This window comes from Prunus mume, linkage group LG7 (assembly GCF_029339155.1).
Source record: "Prunus mume cultivar Tortuosa linkage group LG7, ASM2933915v1, whole genome shotgun sequence".
Classification (NCBI taxonomy): domain Eukaryota; kingdom Viridiplantae; phylum Streptophyta; class Magnoliopsida; order Rosales; family Rosaceae; genus Prunus; species Prunus mume.
In genome coordinates this window covers 2630672-2654438 of record NC_142704.1, presented here as the reverse complement: position 1 = coordinate 2654438, position 23767 = coordinate 2630672, and the positions used below count along the sequence as shown (strand labels likewise).

General features: G+C 38.3%; 5 protein-coding genes across 5 annotated transcripts; 1 reads left to right on the top strand and 4 right to left on the bottom strand.

The window, feature by feature from the left end:
* Nucleotides 1–2720: 2720 nt before the first annotated feature.
* LOC103337630 (uncharacterized) lies at nt 2721–3638 on the bottom strand. The gene has a single exon (XM_089055650.1). It carries the CDS (start codon nt 3523–3525, stop codon nt 2884–2886), a length of 642 nt encoding a protein of 213 aa, XP_088911776.1. The 5' UTR covers nt 3526–3638; the 3' UTR covers nt 2721–2883.
* Nucleotides 3639–5649: 2011 nt separating this feature from the next.
* On the bottom strand, nt 5650–6689 carry LOC148915215 (uncharacterized). Its single transcript, XM_089055630.1, has one exon. The coding sequence runs from the start codon at nt 6576–6578 to the stop codon at nt 5940–5942; it is 639 nt and encodes a 212-aa protein (XP_088911756.1). The 5' UTR covers nt 6579–6689; the 3' UTR covers nt 5650–5939.
* Nucleotides 6690–8587: 1898 nt separating this feature from the next.
* LOC103337708 (uncharacterized) lies at nt 8588–9269 on the bottom strand. Its single transcript, XM_008240880.2, has one exon. The coding sequence runs from the start codon at nt 9196–9198 to the stop codon at nt 8617–8619; it is 582 nt and encodes a 193-aa protein (XP_008239102.2). The 5' UTR covers nt 9199–9269; the 3' UTR covers nt 8588–8616.
* Nucleotides 9270–20936: 11667 nt separating this feature from the next.
* LOC148915214 (uncharacterized) lies at nt 20937–21320 on the top strand. The gene has a single exon (XM_089041259.1). It carries the CDS (start codon nt 20937–20939, stop codon nt 21318–21320), a length of 384 nt encoding a protein of 127 aa, XP_088897385.1.
* A 1206-nt stretch (nt 21321–22526) lies between these two features.
* Nucleotides 22527–23469, bottom strand: LOC103337632 (uncharacterized). Its single transcript, XM_089055661.1, has one exon. The coding sequence runs from the start codon at nt 23371–23373 to the stop codon at nt 22792–22794; it is 582 nt and encodes a 193-aa protein (XP_088911787.1). The 5' UTR covers nt 23374–23469; the 3' UTR covers nt 22527–22791.
* Nucleotides 23470–23767: the final 298 nt, after the last annotated feature.

The following is a 23767-nucleotide window of genomic DNA, read 5'->3' as shown; positions in this document are numbered from 1 at the left end:
GTTGTATTATCCTTTAATTTGTTGTATTGTTTCCTTTTTATTCAATAAAAAAAGCATTAAATAAAATGACTATTTATTCAAAACATTTGAGCAACAAAACAAATATTAATTAAAAAAAACCTTCATTTATTGCAAACAACACACAAAACAAACCATACATAAAAGCATAATAATAATAAAAAGCATAATTCCAAAAAACACCACACACAAAATAAAGCATAATTAAAAACAAAGCATAATTCCAAACAAAGCACTAATCTTGACTTCATCCATTGTGATTGCCTTTCATCTCCCACAAGTGCTCGACCAAGTCACCTTGACGTATCTCGTGAACATATGAAGATTGCATTTCTTGATACCGATCAATCATGGGGTTGTTGAATTGACCATCCCGAAGTAACGGTTCGGGCTCCAGTGGTAGTCCATTTGGTCCAATCGACCTTTCATATATTCTTGTCAACGATGTGTTAATTGGATCGGGTTCAAACACCTCTAGAGCGTCATAGTCATACTCATCCTCCACAATTATGTTGTGGAGGATGATGCAAGTCATCATAATACTCCGCAGCACCTCCTCATCTAGCATCCGAGCAGCATCTCTAATAATTGCCCAACGAGCTTGCAAGATACAGAAACACCTCTCCACGTCTTTCATGTAACCTTCTTGAAAGGAAGCAAAGTTTTTTTCCTTCTCGGATTGGGGATTCGGAATTGTTTTCACGAATGTCGTCCACCTAGGATAAATTCCGTCGGCAAGGTAGTATGCACCAGAGTAAATGGTATTGTTGATTTGGTACGTGACTGGGGGGAATGACCTCGTAATACCTCGTTGAACACCGGGGATTGACAAGGACATTGAGGTCATTCTGAGATCTTGCAACCCCGAAGAAGGCATGCCAAACCCAACAATCGAATGAAGCTACGGCCTCCAAAATTATACTTTTTTGGCCCTTCCGATTCCCGTACTCTCCTTGCCAAGCAGTAGGACAGTTCTTCCACTGCCAATGCATGCAATCTATGCTTCCAATCATTCCTGGGAAACCTCGAGCCTCGCCTTTTTGTAGAAGCCGTTGCAGGTCTCTTGGCGTGGGTTTGCGAAGGTACTCCCTCGTGTACAAATTTTCCACTTGCATCACAGAATCTCACCAAGCACTCTAGGATAGTAGATTTTCCCATCCTTGCAATCTCATCCACCTGCTCTGCAGATGCCCCATAAGCAAGCATCCGCAAAGCAGCTGTAAGTTTTTGCTCCGGAATAAGACCCAAAGCTCCAACAACATCATGCTTTTGAATGAAGTATGTGTCGTAATTACAAATATCATGCATGATTTTTTGGAACAAATGTGGCTGCATTCTATATCTTTCTCGAAACTTAGAAGCAGGATATAACGAATTTGGGATAAAATAATCCTCCATGAGATTCTTACCCCGAGACTCCCTACGTCTGTAGACATTCGGGGCACGACGACGACGGTGTTGCCTTGATTGATCCATCATACACACCGCTGCTGCAAGCATTTGTTCCTCTTCTTCATCGGCGTCCCGATCTTCTTGAGCACGTCTACGCCGGATTTCTTCCCTTTGTTTCTGTTGCCTCTCCAACACCCTCGACAAGTTTGACATTGAGAGTAGAATGTGTTTTCTAAAATCTAAGAAATGAAGGAATAGATAAGAGATGGTGTGAGAGGTATGAGTTGATGATGTAGTTTTATAGAGGGATTTAGAAGATAGAGATGACACGTGGCACAATTTTAGAAGGTGAAAATCTTATCTGAAATATGAGATTATAATTTTTTTTAAATATCTAAAAATCTTATCTGACATGAGACACGTGGCATAATTTTAGAGGGTGAAAATCTTATCTGAAATATGAGATTATAATTTTTTTTTCAATATCTGAAAATCGTATCTGACATGGGACACGTGGCACAATTTTAGAGGGTGAAAATTTTATCTGAAATATGAGATTATAATTTTTTTAAAATATCTGAAAATCTTATCTGACATGGGACACGTGGCACAATTTTAGAGGGTGAAAATCTTATCCGAAAATTTAATTACAAAAGATTATCAAAATTAATGGTTTAAAGTATAAAAAAATAGGAAATAAAGTACAATGAATAGTAATTACTTTAGACTTGCCCTAGACTTTGCCCTCATAGGTGGAACCACAAATGCAAAGGCTGGCACTATTCACGTGAATAGTGGCAGCCCTTGCTTGCCCTTGCTTGCCCTTGCCTTAGACTTAGCCCTTGTGGGTGGAGATGCTCTAATAGAGCGCCTTGTCCCCCTAAATCCTTATTTTTATAAATGTAAAAAAAAAGTGTTTTAATAATTAATACGTGTAGGGCATGTCAAGTCATGCTAGTTATGTTAATTTGAAGTGCAAAGTGCAAATGCAAAAGCTCCAACAAGTTACATGTTCTGTAACTTTCTAAACTTCTTTTGTTCGTTAACTTCTGTAATTTTCAAATGCTCATTTCTCTCTAATATATGTATATGGTTTGAGAACAAAGGAAAACGTAGACCCCTAATCCTGCTCCTCCATTTCAAGATTGATCCTAAGAGACCCATTTCTGCAAATAAATTGGCCTTATTGGATAAACAAGATGCATGATTTTTTAAACCACTTGATAAACATAAAATTAGTTGCAAATTGATTAATTTGCCAATTATCAAACGCAAGCACATCCCCAGTAAAACGAATAGCGACGGTTCAGTGATTGAAAAGGTAAACTAGTATTATAATTCTACAACAAAATACAAAACAAGTGTCACTCATAGCTATAGAAATAAAGAAAATCAATGACAAAAAATAATCCAAGAAATACTCTTTCATCAATCCAAAATCCACATCATTATAGAGATGTCTCCTAGCTGTTTTCACTTGCAGTGTAAAGATTTGAGGGTCTTGGCTGCCACATCAAAAGCTATGGTGCAGTTCATGTTGGTAGCCTTCTTCTTCTTCATTATGAACATAATTGCAACTTTTCCATTCAATCTGCCTACGCTGTTGAGCATCAACACCCCGCTGCTCAATTCGGTGCTAAGATTTGAACCACCAGTTATTCCACTTGAATTCAAACTCACCTCCACATTTCTTTTTATCGTTGAAAGCCATCCAGCCTTGCCCTTTGTGATATTAATTACTCCCACAGTCGCTCCTTGGTATTGAAACGTGACATTGGCAGCATTGAACTTGTAGGAACCCCAGTTGGCTGAGTTCTTGATTTTGATTTGGGTTGTGAATTTTGTGTCGAATGAAGGCGTTGCTGGGACAGATTCGAAGCTTTGGACGTTGATGTTGCCTAGTCTGAACCTGGGGGTCTTAACTTTCATCACAGTGAGACTCATTGTGGTAATAACTATGATCTGAAAAACAACAAAAATACTAATATATATGGCCATTTTGATTTTCTTCTTGCGTTTCAGCTCATCAGCATTTTCCAAAGACTCTGCATCACTTCTTTGGTAACCATGGTTTGCTGGTGCCGAAGGATAAGCCTGTTGAGTCCTCTCTGCCATGTTGCTCGGTTTTTCTTTTTCTGATATCAATGAAAAGAAAATTCTCTGCTTTTGAGGAGTTTGGTTTTCTAAGATATGAAACTTGGAAATGGAGGGAGTTGTTTGTGGAAATGATGGAAGAGTAATCTCTTATTTATAGTATGAGGTGGAATGAATTTCCTGGAAAATGTGAGTTTCAGGGGAAGAGTGTTATGGCACACACCAAACGCGTCCAAATGTAAGAATTTTATTGACTTCTAGATGATGGATGACTTTGTTGAGGAGCCTTTACGCTTTTTCGCTTTGAGTAGATGGACATATGAATTAAATATCAATATAGAAGCTTCTGTGCATAGATCAAATCTTCTAATTAATACAGGTGAGAACATGCTGTGGGATCTATCCCACTTGTCGTCACTGGTCACATTCTTAATAGTATTGGCAAATTATTGTTATATATAATCAAAGACAGAAAGTTGCGGGTTAAGTTACGCCTTCATTTGATGAATATATACCAATAGAAAGCTCCTCACCTAACTCACATTATTATTAAACTATATAGGCAATTGGCCAATTTTGAAATTCTAAGAAACCAATGACTGTCCCAGCAACACCTTCATTCCGCACATAATGATCACAACCCAAATCAGGGTCAAGAACACAAATTGGGGTCCTTACAAGTTCGATGCAATCACTGTTGCGTTTCAATACCGGGGCGTGACAACAGGGCTGTTCCTGAGATTTTGAGGACCTTGTGCAAAACTTAAATTAGGGCCTTACATAATCTAATACAAAAATATACTTATAACTAAAAGTTATCATCAATAAACATGTAATGACTTCAACATGCCTTACCATCCAAAAATCATTCACATTGTATTTGTTATGTTTATTTGAAGAATTAAAACTATTACAAGAGTTTTTTCCCCAAAATTAAAAAAACTATCATTCACATCGGGTAGAATGACTTCAATGAGACTCGAACACGGACCCTTCTATTAAGGGATATGCGCTACAAAGCCAGCTTCGCCACACACACATTTGTGATAAAATGCAGCACGCTAAAGTATAATATAAACTAAAGTTTTTTTTGGGGGCCCTAAAAAATAAGGGGCCTGTGCGGTGGCGCCACTTGCACCACCCCAGGGCCACCCTTGTGTGACAGTGGGACAAACTGCTATCCCAAAGAGCAAGGCTGGAATGCTTTCCAGCAAAAAAAATCAATGTGGAGGTAAGTTTGAATTCAAATGGATTGCCAAGCAGTTCCAATCTGGGCAGTGAACTGAGCACGGCGGTGTTGACAGTGACACTGAGCAGCGAAGCTAAATTGACTGGTAAAGTGTAATTGATGTCTGCCACAATGGACTGCATCATGAAATTTGATTTTTCAACAAAGGCAATTCAAGCTTTGGAATGCAAGTAATGAGAAATTAAGGTCAGCAGTGAGTGATGTAGTTTGCACCTTCCCCATTTGTTGCGCAAGCGAGGCAGGAAGCCTAATTGTTGATGTTTATTTTATTCATTATTTTCTCTTTTTTTTTAGGTAGGATTTTTTTGTAGAATCATAATGTGATTTATTTATTCTTTTCAACCAGAGCCTCCTGTTTTTCCTTTTACTTTGTTTCAGGTTTCTGACTATATAAGGAGAGATACTTCGTACGTAATTTTCAGTTTTGGTCAATGGAGGTCTTACAAAACAAAAGATGTCTCCCTTGATGTGACTAGCTTCTGTGTCCAATGCTCTCATCTCAACTTGTGTTTTGTGCTACAATTCCATTTGTCTGTTCATCTGCTTCATGTTGAGGCTCTTTACCTCATGCCATACTAAACAATTAGCAAACCTTTCTCAGTGATTAGATCATCAGCCACACCAACTACATTTTACTGCTCCTTTGTTCCTTTTTATTTTAATTTTGTTTTTAGATTGACCAGCGGATGCCGTGTCAAAGGAACAAGTATATACAAAACGAAAAACCTCTAATCCAGAACAAAATAACAAAAACAGAAGGGCAACAAGTATCATAGACGATAGTTGTCGAATCAAAAGCAACTGCATTTGGCTCAGGTGACTTCATTGTTTTCAATTATTCAGTCTCCATGACAATAGTTTTCTTGCACCCACCATTTGAGAATAATTTCAACAACTTTAAAGAAGCAAAGTATAAAAAACTATCATATAATAAATCAAGGATACATGAATATAAGTTATCATCATTACAAGAGCAATTGATGATAATTAAGTATCATAGAATAGATCATCATGGAATAACTACAGGGGAGTGGTAATGAAAACAAATACCATTAAAACTCTATGACAAATCCAATTGCCACACAGATACAAAGAATAAAAAGAATAAGAAGAGTCACAAATCAAGAACTAGCTAGTCACAATCCAAATGCTGAAGATGCATCGCCTGGATGCTTAGCCACTCTGCTCATTTGCATTGTAAAGATTTGAGCGTCTTGGCTGCCACATCAAAAGCTATGGTGCAGTTCATGTTGGTAGCCTTCTTCTTCTTCATTATGAACATAATTGCAACTTTTCCATTCAATCTGCCTACGCTGTTGAGCGTCAACACCCCGCTGCTCAATTCGCTGCCCAGATTTGAACCAGTTAATCCACTTGAACTCAAAGTCACCTCCACATTTCTTTTTATGGTCGAAAGCCATCCAGCCTTGCCCTTTGCGATATTAATTACTCCCACAGTCGCTCCTTGGTATTGAAATGTGACATTGGCAGCATTGAACTTGTAGGAACCCCAGTTGGCTGAGTTCTTGATCTTGATTTGGGTTGTGAATTTGGTGTTGAATGAAGGCGTTGCCGGGACAGATTCGAAGCTCTGGACGTTGATGTTGCCTAGCCTGAACCTGGGGGTCTTGACTTTCATGACAGTGAGACTCATTGTGGTGATAACTATGATCTGAAACACAACGAAAATACTAATATAGATGGCCATTTTGATTTTCTTCTGGCGTTTCAGCTCATCAGCGGATTCCAAAGACTCTGCATCACTTCTTTGGTAACCATGGTCTGCTGGTGCCGAAGGATAAGCCTGCTGGGTCTTCTCAGCCATGTTTCCTTTCTTTTCTGATGTAAAAGTGAAACAAATCTCTCTGCTTTTGTTTGGTGGCTTTGGTTTTGTAGGATGAAAGTTTTAAGCGGAGGGAATTGTTTGTGGAAATGAAGGAAGAGCGGTGTGTTATATATAGTGTTTGGAGTTTATCCAATTTCAATAAGTTATGTGGTGGAATGAGATTCCTGGAACATGTGAGTTTGGGAAATACTTTTCTTGCAGACACCAAACGTGTCCAGAGGTGAGGATTATTGACTTCTAGATGATGGATGACTTTTCTTTGAGGACCGTTTAGGCTTCTTCTATGAGACGTACATTTTAATTATCAAGAGAAGCTTCGATTCTATCCGTTGTATTTCACTAAATCTCATGATTCTATCCGTTGTTTACTGATCACATTGTGAATAGTATTGGCAAATTTTGGTTTTTTGTTAATTTAATTGATTCTGTAGTCGCATAAGACAATCAAGAATTTCCAAACTCTAGCTGGAAACTTGAGGCAACAATATATCTACTTGAATTCAAGACTGAGTTGCAGAGGCTAATATTTGCTGATATTTTAAACTGATGAAACAAACAGTATAGAATAATGGAAATCTATGATGGCATGCAACGCAAACAAGTTACCGCTTTTTTTTTTCTTCGAGAAATTTTGAGATTGCATTCATAATTCAGCCAAAAAAACCACAAGGGGCCAATACGAATTAACCACTAGGGGCGAAGACAATAACGGAGCGATCTTACCGAGTCCTAATTGTTTGATATTTTTAATATTTATTTTATCCTTCCTTTTATGCCTGGATTTGTTGTAGTACCATAATTTTTTTGTTATTCTTTTCAACTAGAGGCTGCTCTTTTTCCTTTTACGGTCCTTCAAAATTTTAATTATATAATGGGAGATACTTTGTATATACAAATTAAGCTTTAATTTTCATTTGTGGTCAATGGAGGTCTTATACAAAACAAAAGATGTCTCATGTGACTAGCTAAGCTTCTGTGTCCTCTGTTTTCATCTCAACTTGTGTTTTGTTTGTCCGTTCATTCTCCTTCATGCTATACTTTCTCTGCAACCCATTCCAACCTATCAGAAAACCTTCCTCAGTGATCAGATCACCAATCACAGAATCCACAGTCAAGCTAGTACCCGACCGCATTTTACTCCTCCCTTATTCCTTTTTTTCTTCTCTTTATTATTTGCCAGTGGATAGGAACAACTATATACAATACGAAAACCCTAATTGAAGACAAAACAACAAAAATAGAATGGTAAGATTGTCAAATCAATAGAAAACTTTTATTGTGGTTTGTGTTACACTATGGCTATCCCATTTTTCTTTAGTAGATTGTTGAGCATCAACCCTACTATCCATCATTTCCGCTGCCAAATGTTCATCTATTCATCTTTGGAGAAGTGACATTCTTAGTTCCTTTTCATCAGGCCTGTGGGAACCTGTGGTCTTTAGTTAAGAACGTGCAGAAGCATTTCATCTTATAAGAAATCATGCTCCAACACTTTTCTGTGTCCAATTTTTCCTTGCTTAATCAAGTAATGGATTTTTATTGAACGTCGATCAACAAAAGTTTAGCCTATGTACTAAAGGATGGAGAGGAAATTACAAGAATCAACATAGGGAAAACTGAATCTGCCACACAAAATTAGGCTGAATTTGGTTGAAGGAAGTTGCATCCAAAATTAAGCGAGGTAAAAAAATTGCAAATGAGAGATCTACATGATAATTGAAGCCAGGTAAGAGTGAAGGAAAAAGAAGTTATTTGTAAATATTTGACCGGTATACAAATAATTGTATGATCATGCCAGGTATTCATGCTAAGTATCTATTTCTATATTCAATGAAAAAATAAGAAGAAAAGAACAGGGGAGTGGTGACGAAAACAAATATATCATTATAACTCTTTAACAAATCCAATGGCCACAAAGATACAAAGAATAAAAAGAACAAGAAAAGTCACAAATCACGAACTAGCTAGTCGCAATCCATATGCTGAAGATGATCGCCTGGATGCTTAGCTACTCCGCTCATTTGCATTGTAAAGATTTGAGGGTCTTTGCAGCCACATCAAAAGCTATGGTGCAGTTCATGTTGGTAGCCTTCTTCTTCTTCATTATGAACATAATTGCAACTTTTCCATTCAATCTGCCTACGCTGTTGAGCGTCAACACCCCGCTGCTCAATTCGCTGCCCAGATTTGAACCAGTTAATCCACTTGAACTCAAAGTCACCTCCACATTTCTTTTTATGGTCGAGAGCCATCCAGCCTTGCCCTTTGCGATATTAATTACTCCCACAGTCGCTCCTTGGTATTGAAATGTGACATTGGCAGCATTGAACTTGTAGGAACCCCAGTTGGCTGAGTTCTTGATCTTGATTTGGGTTGTGAATTTTGTGTCGAATGAAGGCGTTGCCGGGACAGATTCGAAGCTCTGGACGTTGATGTTGCCTAGCCTGAACCTGGGGGTCTTGACTTTCATGACAGTAAGACTCATTGTGGTGATAACTATGATCTGAAACACAACGAAAATACTAATATAGATGGCCATTTTGATTTTCTTCTGGCGTTTCAGCTCATCAGCGGAATGCAAAGATTCTGCATCACCCATGTTGATTTCTTCTAGTGGAAGGAAGTAAAGCTTCAAAAGAAAATGCTATGCTTTTTCTCTGTCTCGCTCTGTAAAATATGAAGTGATGAGAATGTTGGTGAGGGCTGTGTGGTATTTATAGACAATTTGGTTAATGAGTTGACTGCAGGAATAATATCGACGGTGTAAACTTTCCTGGAAATTCGAATCAAAACGCGCGAATGACTGGGTTCTAGTTTTTTGACTTCTAGAATTATTCCCTTACTATTATTTGAGAACCAGACTTGAAACCTATCATACTATTTAAGTAAATTTAGTGTATTATATGTTTGCTGCGCCTATGGACACCTTTCAAAATGTGAAACTGGTAAAGTCCAAGCTAGCATTCGGACATAATGTATATATTTTATTTACCAACAATTGAAACACATCATCATATGTTATCATATTACTACTACCGAAGCACTTCAAACATGAAAGGATGAATTATTCCCATTTATGAGCTCTTCTACATTACAATTCTACCTGGATTCCCTATTTTCGTTCTTAATTGTATATATAAGGTAAAGACATTAAAATAAATATCTACTTTTAGGATCTATGAAAAAGAGAGTTTTTGTTTCTTCGTGGACTTAAAATTACATAATCCATAACTTCTTATTTGGATTACAAATTACGTATCCAAAACTTCAAGTTTTGATTAAAAGGTGTAATCAAAACTTCAGGTTTTGAATTAAGTATGTCAAAGCAAAACTTTTAAATTAATTTTTTATTTCAAATATGTATCATGAAACTTCTAATTTTAACTAATTGCTTAACATGGAACTTCTGATCCACATAAGATAATCGAATAAATAATTCATAAAGAAAATAAATTAGACTTTAACTTAAAATAATAACAACTGCGAGTTCTCATTAAAAAAAAAAAAAAAAGATAAGCATCTAAACATAAAGCATAAAGTTATAAATAAATTAAATATATAAAATGTCATATCTAAGATAAATTTAATTTATAGAACTACAAAATTTAGTCTAAAAATGTTTGCAAATTTCTAATACAATAAATTGAAATAAATTCTCAAACTTCAGGTTTCAAAGTATAGAACTTCTAGTTATATATTGAATTTGATCTTGAACCTTGGGTTCAAAAAGATCATACAAAAGTATTGATTTTTTTATTTTAAAAACACTAGGTTCAAAACTAAATGATAAATCAAAGATCACAATAAAATAGACATGAAAATTGAAGAACTTCAAGTTCCAATTAGATTGTGTAATATAAAACTACAGAATCTAATCAAATATAAGAATAATAAGAACAACGAACCAATGAACTTGGAAGTATCAAATTGTTTAGTACAAAGTACATCATATTTTTTTAATTACAATGTTTTGATTCCATTGTGGAAAATATAATAAAGATTTAAAAATTGGATTGTTTAGCCAAATCTTTTAATTACATACTTCGGCATTCTTCAACTTGTTACGCTTCTCTTTCCATTCCAGACAATTATTTTTCCAATGATTCTTAGATTCACACTCGAAGCAACAATCATTGTCCTTGGATTTAGAATTCCTACCATTGTCTTTCTTGTCATCATGCTTGTTTGAACGACCCCTTTCTTTAGTCTTTGCAACTAAACCTTCGCCTAGAGAGCCCTATCCACTATGTTTAGACATTCGGTGGTGGGTGAGAATGTCTTGTACCACCTCCTCAATCTTGAGAATGCTCTTGCTAAACATAAGTGTTGTTCGAAAGTGCCTATATGATAGAGGTAAGGATGTCAACAACATAAGAGCCTTACCCTCCGTATCATATATAACTTTCATCATCTGCAAGTCCACAATACACCTATTGAATGTGCTAAGATGCTTGCTCCTCCATTCAAAGATTTAGAAGCTCTTCCTTGAAGAAGAGTTTGTTTGATAGTGATTTTCCTGCAAACATTTGTTCGTGCTTTTCCAATGTTTGCTTTGCGGTGTCTTCTATCACGTTGAACAACACCTCATCTGAGATGAAGTTCTCAATGGTCCCCACTCGTCGAGGTTGTTCCACTCCTCCACTGTCATGATTTTCGACATTTTCTCCTTACCTGCCAAGACAACATTAATACCCAATTGGGCTAGGGCGTACTTCATCCTTCCTTCCATAGCATGAAGTTCTCTTTGCTGGTGAACAACTTCAACTCGATCTTCATGCTAGCCGTATGTGGTTGCATCGACTTCGTCTCTTTAGCCTTCTTGTCGCCCACAACCTTGCTCAAACCCTTTGGTTTACCAGCAAAAAAAAAAAAAAAAACATTAGCTCTCTATTCTTTAAAACCTAGCTCTCTATTTCTCTCAAACCTTGCTCAAACCATTTGATACCCTTGTAAACTCTCCTCTTGTCTTATGAATTAACCTAGTCCCAAAACTTCTATTTATAGCTTGTAGAACTTGGGTTACAAGTCTTGTTAAAATAGGATTCTTAAAACCTGTTGGAATAAGTAAAGATATCTTATTTCCTAATCCTAATTCCTAAACCAATATCGAAAAGGGAAACTGTTTCTTAAATATAGTAGGAAATCCTGAGCGCGCTATTCCTTATCCAAATTGGATTTCCATAGAATCCGACCCAACCTTTTTGGTCAAGCCAACTGCAACAGATTGTTTAGCATCAACCTTACTATCCATCATTTCCGCTGCCAAATGTTCATCTATTCATCTTAGTTCCTTTTCATCAAACCTTTGGGAATGTGTGGTCTTTGTTGGCGTGAGTCAATGTTCCTATTAGGAATAGAATTTGTTCCTGTTAGGAATATAATTTATATTTTATTGTAATTATCTAATTTGAGTAGAATTAGGAGATTTTGTACATATTTCCTATTTGTACCCACTCTGTATGTAGTATATATATTCCTCCTTAAGAGAAGAATAAACATATCAGTTTAAACCCTAATTATTTTTGAGTTAGTATCAGAGCAGGTTTTGATCCGTCTCTACAACATCAAAACCCTAATCCTAAAAATACCTATTTCCGCTTGCACCTAGCCTATAAACCTAAGCCTGTGCAGTCTTATATCTCTTACTATCGTCGTCACCACCTAATCTGTTGTTGCCGCTGCCATCTATCACCATGTCAGATATCATTGAATCTTCTTCTTTTACTCATATTGTTACGATTCATACCGAATCGTCCACCAACCTACCTATGAGATTCAAATTGAATGGATCCAACTATGAGGTATGGGCTTCGATGATTGAACTCCATGCTACTACATAAGGTAAATTGGGTTACTGACTGGCGACACTGATGTTCCTGATTCCAAAGACCAGAAATTTGGAAGGTGGAAAATTGCTGATGCTGTTATGAAAAGTTAGATACTGCGAACTATGGAACCCAGTTTGTTGAATATGTTTCATACTCTACCTACTACTAAGGAAATTTAGGATGCTGTTAATCAGATGTTTTATGATGGATTTAACATATCCTAACTCTATGAACTGTGGTGCCAGGTTACCAGCTCAAGCAAGAGGGTCGTCCTGTCTCTACCTATTTTGCCGAACTTAAGGCAATCTGGCTTGAATTGGACAAGAGACGTACGTTTCAGATGAAGTGTGCTAATGATATGAAGACTTTTCAGGATGCTGTTATGGCATATCGTATGTATGATTTTTTGGCTGGCCTTGACGATACTTATGACAAGGTCCGCAGTGATATTCTACGGAGTGATAAAGTTCCAAGTATTGAAAATGTATTTTTTATGGTTTGTCGAGAGGCTCAACGCCAGATTACTATGCTTGGATTCGGCACTAAGATTAGGGAACCTACTGTTGTGTTTGCTTCAAAAACACTACTTTGGTTTCTCGACCTCTAGGGTCTTGCTCTTCTACTATTCCACCTCGTCGCCTGACTTCTACAGAAAAAAAAAAACTGAAGTGTGATCACTGTGGTGAAAAGAGACATACAATCAACACATGTTGAGCATTGCACGGGGTACCAGATTGGGAGAGGGAGCGAGTCGTTTAAAAAGGGAACAACTGGACAACAAAGCTCATGTGGTTGTTGCCCCACTTCTGTGGCTGACATCACCACTGGGCATGGCCCTCTTATTGCTACTCCTCCTCCGACTTTGACTGCGGTCTCAAGCACTCCAACACCTCAACCTCCAAGTAACTTTGGCAAGGCTTTCCATGCATATGATACCCACGATACAGGTTGGATTATTGATTCAGGAGCTACTAACCATATGATGCATAATTCTGCTTTATTCTCTACTACTCTTCCGCCTCATCGTGATCATCTTCTGACTGCTAATAGTGTTGTTGCTCTTATCATGAGGACTGGTTCTATACTATTGACATCTACTTTACCATTGAATAAAGTGTTACTAGTTTCATCTTTGTCTAGTAATTTATTATCTATGACGCAAGTTACTGAGCAGTTAAATTGCACTGTACTTATGTATTCGTCTTTTGTCTTACAACAAGATATCTAGACTCGGGAGATCTTTGGTCGTGGTACTAAAAATGGGGACCTTTATTATGTGGATGATGTGGCAACTAGTCGGGTTCTTCGTGCTGGTAGCGCCGAAACTTCTCAGCATCGCCAGATTTGGTTGCTACATTACTGATTTGGTCATACCTCCTTTGGATATTTACGGCATTTGTTTCCTACATTGTTTAGTGGTGTCAACGAGTCTGTTTTCCAATGTCAGGCTTGTATTTTAGCTAAGAGTCATCGAGTATCCTACCTTCTAAGTTGTAATAAATGGCTTATGCCATTTGATTTAGTTCATTTTGATGTTTGGGGACCTTCTCCTGTTTCCACAACCTTGGGAGTTCACTGGTTTGTGTTATTTGTGGATGATTGCACTCGTATGATGTGGTTATATAGGATGAAAAATAAAAGTGATGTGGTTGAAATTTTTCAGCGTTTCTATCAGATGATTCAAACTCAATTTATGCTTCTTATCAAGGTTTTTCAATATGATAATGGTGGAGAATTTGTTAATTTGGCATTATCCCATGTTTTTCACACTAAGGGTGTACTCCATGAGACTACTTGCCCTCAAACACCACAACAGAATGGGGTTGCTGAACGTAAAAATGGGCAGATCCTTGCTGCTGCCCGTGCTCTGTTGCTTGGTGCGTCAATTCCAAAGCGGTTTTGGATGGATGTTGTTACCTATGCAGTCTATCTCTTGAATCGTCTACCTTCACGAGTTTTGGATTTCCAAACTCTATGCAAGACTGACCCATCATCTCTCTACCTATTCTATGTTGACTGTCTCCAAAGGTGTTTGGTTGTGTCGTCTATGTTCACCGCCATCAGAATCAGAGGAGTAAGTTGGACCCCTGTGCTCTCCGCTGTGTCTTTTTGGGTTTCTCTCCTCATCAGAAAGGCTATTGATGCTATCATCCTGCATCCCGACGTCTCTATGTCTCTATGGATGTTACCTTTATTGAGAATGAAATGTTCTTCTCTGATACACTCGAGCTTGTCCTTCAGGGGGAGACTAGTGGTGAAGGACATAACTGGCTAGATTTACAAGGGAGAGTAGTATTGGATAGTTTGATGTAAAGGGAAGAACTAACTGAACTTCTGAACCGGCTGAACTGATACACCGGCCGAACCTGCTACACTAGCTGAACTGCTACACCCTTTGAACTGCTATTTTAACTGATGTCATTGAACCGATTGCCCCCCATGGAGCTTCTCTAATAGTACCTGATCAAGCTCTCTTGGATAATCCTAATATAAGTGCTTCTATTCATACTACCGATAATTCTTATGTTTTACCACCTAGATGGAACCGTGGGGTTCCACCTGGTTGTTACTCACTAGAAGGCAAAGCAAGATATGCTATTGCTCATTATGTGTATGATTACCGGTTATCTCATGAGTGCAAAGCTTTTGTGGCCAGAATGGATAGTATTAAAATTTCAACCCGTGTTGAGGAGACATTTAATGATCCAAAGTGGGCTGAGACCATGAATATTGAAATGGAGGCGCTGCAAAAAAATAATACATGGAACATTGTTGATCTACCAAAGGGAATGAAGCCTGTAGGATGTAGATGGGTGTTTATAGTTAAATATAATGCAGATGGTACTGTGGAGAGGTACAAGGCAAGATTAGTAGCTAAAAGGTTCACTCAGACATATGGAGTTGATTATCATGATACTTTTGCACTAGTAGCTAAGATGAATACTGTCAGAGTTTTGTTGTCCTTAGCAGTAAACTTGGATTGAACCTTAAGGCAATTTGATGTAAAAAATGCATTTTTACATGGTGAACTAGAAGAAGAAGTGTACATGAGTCTTCCACCAGGGTATAGCGTTATCGGTGACACGGGGAACGTGTGCAAATTAAAAAAAGGCATTGTACGGGTTAAAGCAGTCTCCTCGGACATGGTTTGGCAGATTTACTATAGCTATGAAGAAGTTTGGTTACCAACAGGCCAATACTGATCATACTCTATTCATTAAACATAGGGCTGGTAAGATGACTTTGTTGATTATTTATGTTGATAATATGATTGTGATTGGTGATGATACTGCAGAAATCGAGGAACTCCAAAAGCATTTAGCATCTGAATTTGAGATGAAAGATTTGGGCAGTACCAGCTGATACACCTATTGTTGAGAATTATAAACTTGGTGTTTATGTGGATCAGGTCCCAACTAACAAAGAAAGATACGAAATGTTGGTTGGGAGATTAATTTATTTATCATTGACACGCCCTGATATTGCCTATGCGGTAAGCGTTGCTAGCCAATTTATGCATTCCCCTAATGAGGATTATATGGCTGATGTGATGCATATTCTGAGTTACTTAAAGTCTGCTCTTGGGAAATGTTTATTATTTAAGAAAAATGACCACTTGGATTTAGAAGGTTACACTGAAGCGGATTATGCAGGGAATATTACAAATAGACATTCTACATCAGGTTACTTCACATTTTTTGGTGGTAACCTAGTTACGTGGCGTAGCAAGAAGCAAAATGTTGTGTCTCGGTCCTCTGCAGAGTCTGAGTATAGAGAGATTGCCCAAGGGGTTTGTGAAATACTGTGGTTGAGGTGGTTACTTGCTGAAATTGGGTTTAGACTGGATGCTGCTACAAAGCTCTATTGTGATAATAAGTCTATATTTGAAATTGCTAACAATCCAGTACAACATGATCGAACTAAGCATGTAGAAGTTGATCAGCATTTCATTAAGGAGAAGCCGGAGCATAAGTTAATTTCTATACCTTTTGTGCATTCTTCAGAGCAGCTTGCAGATATGCTTACCCATGTCCGTGTCAAAGCTCCGACTTGAAGACTCACTTGACAAGTTGGGCATTACCGATATCTATGCACCAACTTGAGGGGGAGTGTTGGTGTGAGTCAATGTTCCTATTAGGAATAGAATTTGTTCCTATTAGGAATATAATTTACATTTTATTGTAATTATCTAATTTGAGTAGAATTAGTAGATTTTGTACATATTTCCTATTTGTACCCATTCTGTACGTAGTATATATATTCCTCCTTGAGAGAAGAATAAACATATCAGTTTAAACCTTAATTATTTTTTAGTGTACAAGAAATCATGCTCCAACACTTTTATGTCTCAGCTTTTTCCTTGCTTAATTGGGTACTAGGTTTTTCTTGAACATCAACAAAATTTTGGGCCATGTACTAAACGATGGATAGGAAATTACTAGAATCAACATAGGGAAAACCGAATATGCAACACAAAATTAGGCTAAATTTCACTTTTCGTCCTAGTAATTTTGCTGAAGGTTCATCAAGGTTCATATAATTTTGATTTTGCCGATCATCCCACTATAGATTACAACTGTAGAACATCCAAAATTCTATCAATTTGGTTGACGGAAGTGGCATCCAAAATTCTATCAAAAGAAGTCCTTTGATTGCCAAAAAAAGAGTTGCAAATGAGAGGTATATATTCTTCACTCTCTCTTTAATGAGAGTTTCTCTCTAAAATGGGAGAATGTGGGGTGTGGGGAATGCGAGCAAGATCGTCAAATCAGAAAAGGGCTAGAGTTATTAAGGAGATCAACTTGTATGGGAAGAAATCTAATCTTGAAAGGCAGATCTCTAACATTTGTAGATCTAGGGTGGAAGAGTCGGTGAGAGGAGTTAATGTAGACCAACCACCGATTTCAAGAGGAGTAATGGGGAGGCTTGGCTCTCTAAAGCTGACTATATAGGGAGTTTTTCTAGTCATCTGTTCTCAACGGTCGGGTCACTTCTCCCATCAAGGCAACGAACACTTTCTTTGTCCCTGGAGCCCACTCATAAACCAAGCTGTATTTAGAATTTTACTTTCCCAGATGAAGATATGGCTTATCAGATTATAAACGAAGGGCCCTGGTCTGTAATGGGTTTCTGTTTTAATGTTCAACGCTGGCCAAGCAACATGGCCATAGAGGAACTGCCACTCCACAAGGTGGCTTATTGGATCCAAGCCCATGGGATCCCTTTGAATTTACTCAATGCAAGGAATGCTCTAGAGATTGGTGAAAAGCTGGGAGAGGTTAAAGAAGTTGAAAACCCTTGGGAGAAAGGTTTAAGAGGCTTTTTGCACATGAGAGTTATGATTTATGTTTAAATTGTGGTAAGCTTGGTCATCTTCTGAGGAATTACAGCTCTAGTAATAGCCAATCGGACAACTCTGAACCTACAGCCTATGGTGAATGGATGAAAACCAGAGCAATTCATGATAGTAGAGCTCCAATCAACACACAAGCTCCGAAAGGAGTTCAGAGGAAAGCATGAGAAATAGGAGTGGTTAACCCAAGTGTTTTGGTGGCGCGTGTAAGCCAATCTGGAGATGGAAGCAGTGGTATGCCCTATGTCACAACCACCAACCAGTACAAATCAAGAAGCTTTGGAAAATGAGCTGACGCAATAGGAGGAGATGCATCCTTCCCATACTACTGACACAACTAATCCTTCCGTAGCCAACTCAAGTCACAGAAGCAAAAGGTAAAGAACCTACTTATTCCTCAAATTTAAATACTGAACTGCAAATTTTCAATTGGAACTCAGAGGGTGTCAAGTCAGAGGTAAGGGCAGGACATGATCGGGTTATTGTAGTGGAGGAGAACTGCCCAAGCCATTGGCCATGGCCCACGGGAAGGTAGGACCTATTTCATTTGAGGAACGCCTAAAATGGGCCAAGACTCAGATTGCCTTTGGAAAGCATTATGTCACTGATTGGGCATAGTACTTTTAGAGAGAAGGCAGAATGAGGAGAATATGGGTCTCACAAATAAGATATCCATTGAGCCAGTTTTTAATAGCCCATTTGACACTATTCCTAACTCTGCGTATCAAACCCACCACAGAGAAGTTGATAAGGCCTTTGTTAGGATGGGTCTTAAAAGAGATGCTAACCAAGGATGGCAGAAGAATAAAAATGAGCTTAAAAGGGCAAGGCCTCAAAGTGTGAGGCAAGTGTCAGGAAAAATTCATGAGGGGAAACACAAATTGCGTAGGAACCTCTCTAGTCCAAAAAAGCCAAAGAATGCAGTGGAATCACGGAGGCTCTCTATTGATGATTTCTCTGAGGATGTGACATTCAAGTTGGGGTGGCTATTGAAATTGGAGAGGGAAGGTCTCTGCAATGGGAGAATGAAAATAATGAATCAAGGATTGCCAGTGGAGGTTGGCCAGAAACATCCGCAAGAACGCCATGAGTTATTTGTCTTGGAATTGTCAGGGACTTAGGTCGGACCTGAAAATTCGATCTCTAAGGAAGATCATAAAAAGAAACTGACCTGCTATTGTGTTTCTCATGGAAACAAAAGTGAAACACAATAGGCTGAAAAAGTGCAGTCAAGACATGGGTTTTTCTGAAAGTTTTTGTGTGGATCTGCATGGTTACTGGAGGTTTAGGGCTTTGGTGGGATAATAGCGTGGAGGTTCAGATTCTGGAATTTTCAAAAAATTTAATTGACACTGAGATAAAGGAGAAAGGTAGGGCAAGAAGTTGGCGCATTTCCTGGATTTACTGGCACTCCTACAGAGAAGAAAAAACTAATTTCTGGAGTTGGATTGGTAATTGTCTTCACCCTAGAGTGATCACATGGATGTGCATTGGGGATTTTAATGAAATTATCTAGGGAATTTGAAAAATAAAAAAAAAGGGTAGGGCCTTTAATAACAAAAGTAGAAGATATCTCCAGGATTTTATGAATCAAAAGCAGTTAATGGACATGGGGTTCCAAAGGCATGCATATACTTGGAAAGGGGGCAGAGCTGAAGGGGTGTTGATCCAATAACACCTTGATAAAGGGCTGATAAACTCTAGTTGGCAGGAGGTTTGGCCATGCTCTGTTGCAATTCATTTCCTAGATGTGGGTTCTGACCATTGTCCCATTCTCATTCTAACTGAAGGAAGACAGGAAAAGGTTTCTCGTCCATTCAAATTCGAAGCTTACTAGGTTTTTGACCCAGAATGTGGAAAGGTGATTCACAAGAGCTGGAATACAAATAATTGGAGGTGTATAGTGACATGCTGGAGTTAAAAGCAAAGAAGGTGCATATACGAGCTAAGAAAGTGAAGCGGAGGAAAATATTCAAATGTCAGATTGAGAACTGAAAAGTTAACTGCTAAGCTCCAGTTGTTACAACGTGACTAGGAAGAAAATGAGAGAAGAATTGAGCAGATAAAAATTGAGCTAAATGAGACATGGGGGCAAAGAGAGTTTTTGGAAACAGAGATTAAGGATCCAATGGTCGAAGGAAGGAGATTCCAATACTGCGTTCTTCTACCATAGTACTCTCCAATGAAGAAGGAGAAACAGAATGAGCAAGATTAAAGGTATGGATGGGGTATGGGGGAAATTGATAGTCAAGTCCGAAAGGCTTTTGAAGACTATTTCAAAGACCTTTTTTCTGCTGGGGGAAGAAGAGTTTTGGGGGACATTCTTGCTTTTATAACACCAGTGATTACTAAACAGATGAATAATAGCATGTGCAGTCTAGTGTTAGGTGAGGAGATTAAGGAGGCTGCTTTCCAATTGGGAGCAAGCAAGGCGTCGGGTCCTGATGGTTTTTCAGGAATATTCTACCATAATTATTGGGAAATTATCAGAGAGGATTTGTGCAAGATGGTAAAAGCCTTTTTCCAAGGAGAATTTTCAGTGCATTGCTTAAACATGATAGAGATTGCTTTAATTCCTAAGGTCCCAAACCTAGAAGCTGTCACGCAATTCCGGCCTATAGCCTTATGTAACTTCACATATAAGATCATCTCAAAGATTCTTTCTAACCGCTTGAACCCAATGCTTGCAGAGATCATATCCCCTCAGTAGAGTGCCTTCATCCCAGGAAGACTGATACAAGACAATATTTTGTTAGCTCATGAGGCTTTTCATGCTTTGAAGCTCCAGAAAAAGACAAAAGTTTATGAGATGTGACTCAAGTTAGACATGAATAAGGCCTACGACAGAATTGAATGGGATTTTTTAAAAGAGTTGTTGCTAAAAATGAGGTTTGATCGAAAACGTGGGTGCCCCTGGTTATGAGGTGTATCACATCGGTCTGCTACTGAGTTGATATGCAAAGCATCACCACCTTTGACGAGTGGCTGCTCGGTGCGACTAGTAAGTTGGACAAGACAAAATCTAATTGGGTGTTGGTTCATATCAGCTTTATATGCTGGAGTATATGGAGAAGCAGATGCCCTTTTTTTTTTTAAGGAAAAAATGTTTGCCCAAAACAAACGATTGACTGGGGTAAATTTCTAGCTTTAGAGTTAATGGAGGTTGCTGATCTTAATGGTCATGGTGCGGAGAAGCCTACTTTGCAGGTGGTTGATTCAATCCAGAGATGGCTCCCTCCCCCACAAGCTACTCTTAAGCTAAATGTGGATGCGACCTGGGACAAGAAGATGTTAATGGCTGGTTTAGGGGCTGTCATTCGAGATGAGCATGGTAATTTCATAAGGGGAGCTGTAAAGTTTAGACTTCCCTCTTCTCCTATTGAAGCTGAAGCCCATGCAGCCTTATATGGTCTGGTGGTAGCCTCGGATTTGGGCAATGTTCATCTAGAGTGTGAGTCTGATTCAAAGGAGCTGATTCAAACATTAAGGGGAGAATTCAGAAAGGTAGATGGACAATCAACTCAATTCTTGCTGCTTTGAAGGAGAAGTGCGGAATTTTTGGCTCTTGCTCCTGGAAGTGGATCCCAAGGAAACCAAACAAAGCAGCAAATGCTAGCTATTGAAGCGAAGAGGAAGATGTGCGATGAGGTATGGATTAGCCGACCCCTATCCTTTCTCCCTGGTGTTCGTGCTCCAAAGCGATGGGCTCCCATGTCCTCCACATGTGTAAGGTTTTTGTCTAGTTATAGGATCTGATGCTCGTTTTCTGGGGTGGCGTCCTAGTTTGTTATTTTCCTAGCTGGAGTTTTTGTTTGCGTTATCTTTGTGTTGGTCTATTGGAAGTTTGAATGAAATTCAAGAACCTTTGTCCTACATTGGTAGAAAGTAGAAAGAGTGAGGTCCTTGTAAGTGTGGAAGTGCCACACTTAATAGATGGAAGTAGGTCAAGTGGAAGCAATTTGGGCTTCAAAAAACGAATTGGGCTTTGAATATTATATAAAAATATATAATATTTAATGGTCAAAAAGATGGGTCTTGGGCCTTGGGGCACTTGAGCACTTTTAGATTTAAAATTATTTTTTTGGGTTTCGAATTAATAATTTTTTATTAATTCGGATTAGTTTTATTAACTGTTTTCTAACAGTTGTGACTCTTCTAATAAGGTTTCAGAAGTTTATTTAAATCAAACAAGGCCTCATACGTTCTACACAGAAAAAGCATTCACAAGCATTTCATATTGTCTAAGAGGAAAACAAATAACATTCGCCAGATTCTAAGTCCGAGTGCTAGGGCTTAGAATACAGATAGTTGAATCACGAGGCAGTCACTGTAGAACTTCAAGCACCGAGAAGGGGTGAAATTACTGTCTTTAGGACATTGCATCAAATCCACAAGCTTCTATCTCGAATTCAAGTCAATTTTATTTATTGTTTATATACTGTATTCTGTGTTACAGATTGTTATAAATTCTGTTTATATAATTGTTTTAATCAGTCATTGATAATTGTTTTTCCAACATGGTCTAGTTTGGGTGGTTTCTCTTCGTACTTTGAAGAGTGCTCGGGAATGTGTAGTTTTTGCTCCTGGTGTGTTTTGACTGTGTTGCTGTTGTTAGTTTTGGGCTGTTTGTTTGGCTGTTTGTTGGCTTGGTTTGTTACTTTTCCTTTCAATGAAAGTGTGATTCGACCAAAAAAAAGAGAAAAAAAAAGAAGAGAGGTATATATGATAATTGAAGCCAGGTAAGAGTGAAGGAAAAAGAAGTCATTTGTATAGATTGGACCGGTATACAAATAATTGCAGTCATGCCAGGTATTTCTATATTCAGTGAAAAAATAAGAACAAAAGAAGAACAGGGGAGTGGTAAAGAAAACAGATACCATTATAACTCTATAACAAATCCAATCGCCGCACAGATACAAAGAATAAAAAGAATAAGAACAGTCACAAATCAAGAACTAGATAGTCGCAATCCAAATGCTGAAGATTCATCCTGGATGTTTAGCTACTCCCCTCATTTGCACTGTAAAGATTTGAGAGTCTTGGCTGCCACATCAAAAGCTATGGTGCAGTTCATGTTGCTAGCCTTCTTCTTCTTCATTATGAACATAATTGCTACTTTTCCATTCAATCTGCCTACGCTGTTGAGCGTCAACACCCCATTGCTCAATTCGCTGCCCAGATTTGAACCAGTTAATCCACTTGAACTCAAAGTCACCTCCACATTTCTTTTTATGGTCGAAAGCCATCCAGCCTTGCCCTTTGCGATATTAATTACTCCCACAGTCATGCCTTGGTATTGAAATGTGACATTGGCAGCATTGAACTTGTAGGAACCCCAGTTGGCTGAGTTCTTGATCTTGATTTGGGTTGTGAATTTCGTGTCGAATGAAGGCGTTGCCGGGACAGATTCGAAGCTCTGGACGTTGATGTTGCCTAGCCTGAACCTGGGGGTCTTGACTTTCATCACAGTGAGACTCATTGTGGTGATAACTATGATCTGAAACACCACGAAAATAGTAATATATATGGCCATTTTGATTTTCTTCTGGCGTTTCAGCTCATCAGCGGAATGCAAAGATTCTGCATCACCCATGTTGATTTCTTTTAGTGGAAAGAAGGAAAGCTTCAAATGAAAATGCTTTGTAAAATATGAAGTGATGAGAAAGTGTATTGATTGTGAGAATGTTGGTGGGTGCTGCGTGGTATATATAGACAACTTGGTTAATGAGGAGGAATAATATCGAGAGTATAAACTTCCTGGAAAATGGAATAAAAACGCGCGAATAACTGGGTTGTAGTTTATTGACTTCCAGTGCCCTTCTAGATGTTGGAGAACGTGACTTGAAACCCTATTATACTATTATATATTCTGCTGCGCATATTGACCCTTTGAAGATAATCAAAGTATAGAATAAGAGAAAGCTCCGAGGGCTTTAAAGACTTTACCTTCCACACAAACAAAGATCTGTATAAGTCTCATGACAAAG

Coding starts and splice junctions, on each gene's coding strand:
- LOC103337630 (XM_089055650.1), bottom strand. CDS start 3,525: ATGGCAGAGAGGACTCAACAGGCTTATCCTTCGGCACCAGCAAACCAT.
- LOC148915215 (XM_089055630.1), bottom strand. CDS start 6,578: ATGGCTGAGAAGACCCAGCAGGCTTATCCTTCGGCACCAGCAGACCAT.
- LOC103337708 (XM_008240880.2), bottom strand. CDS start 9,198: ATGGGTGATGCAGAATCTTTGCATTCCGCTGATGAGCTGAAACGCCAG.
- LOC148915214 (XM_089041259.1), top strand. CDS start 20,937: ATGGAGGTTGCTGATCTTAATGGTCATGGTGCGGAGAAGCCTACTTTG.
- LOC103337632 (XM_089055661.1), bottom strand. CDS start 23,373: ATGGGTGATGCAGAATCTTTGCATTCCGCTGATGAGCTGAAACGCCAG.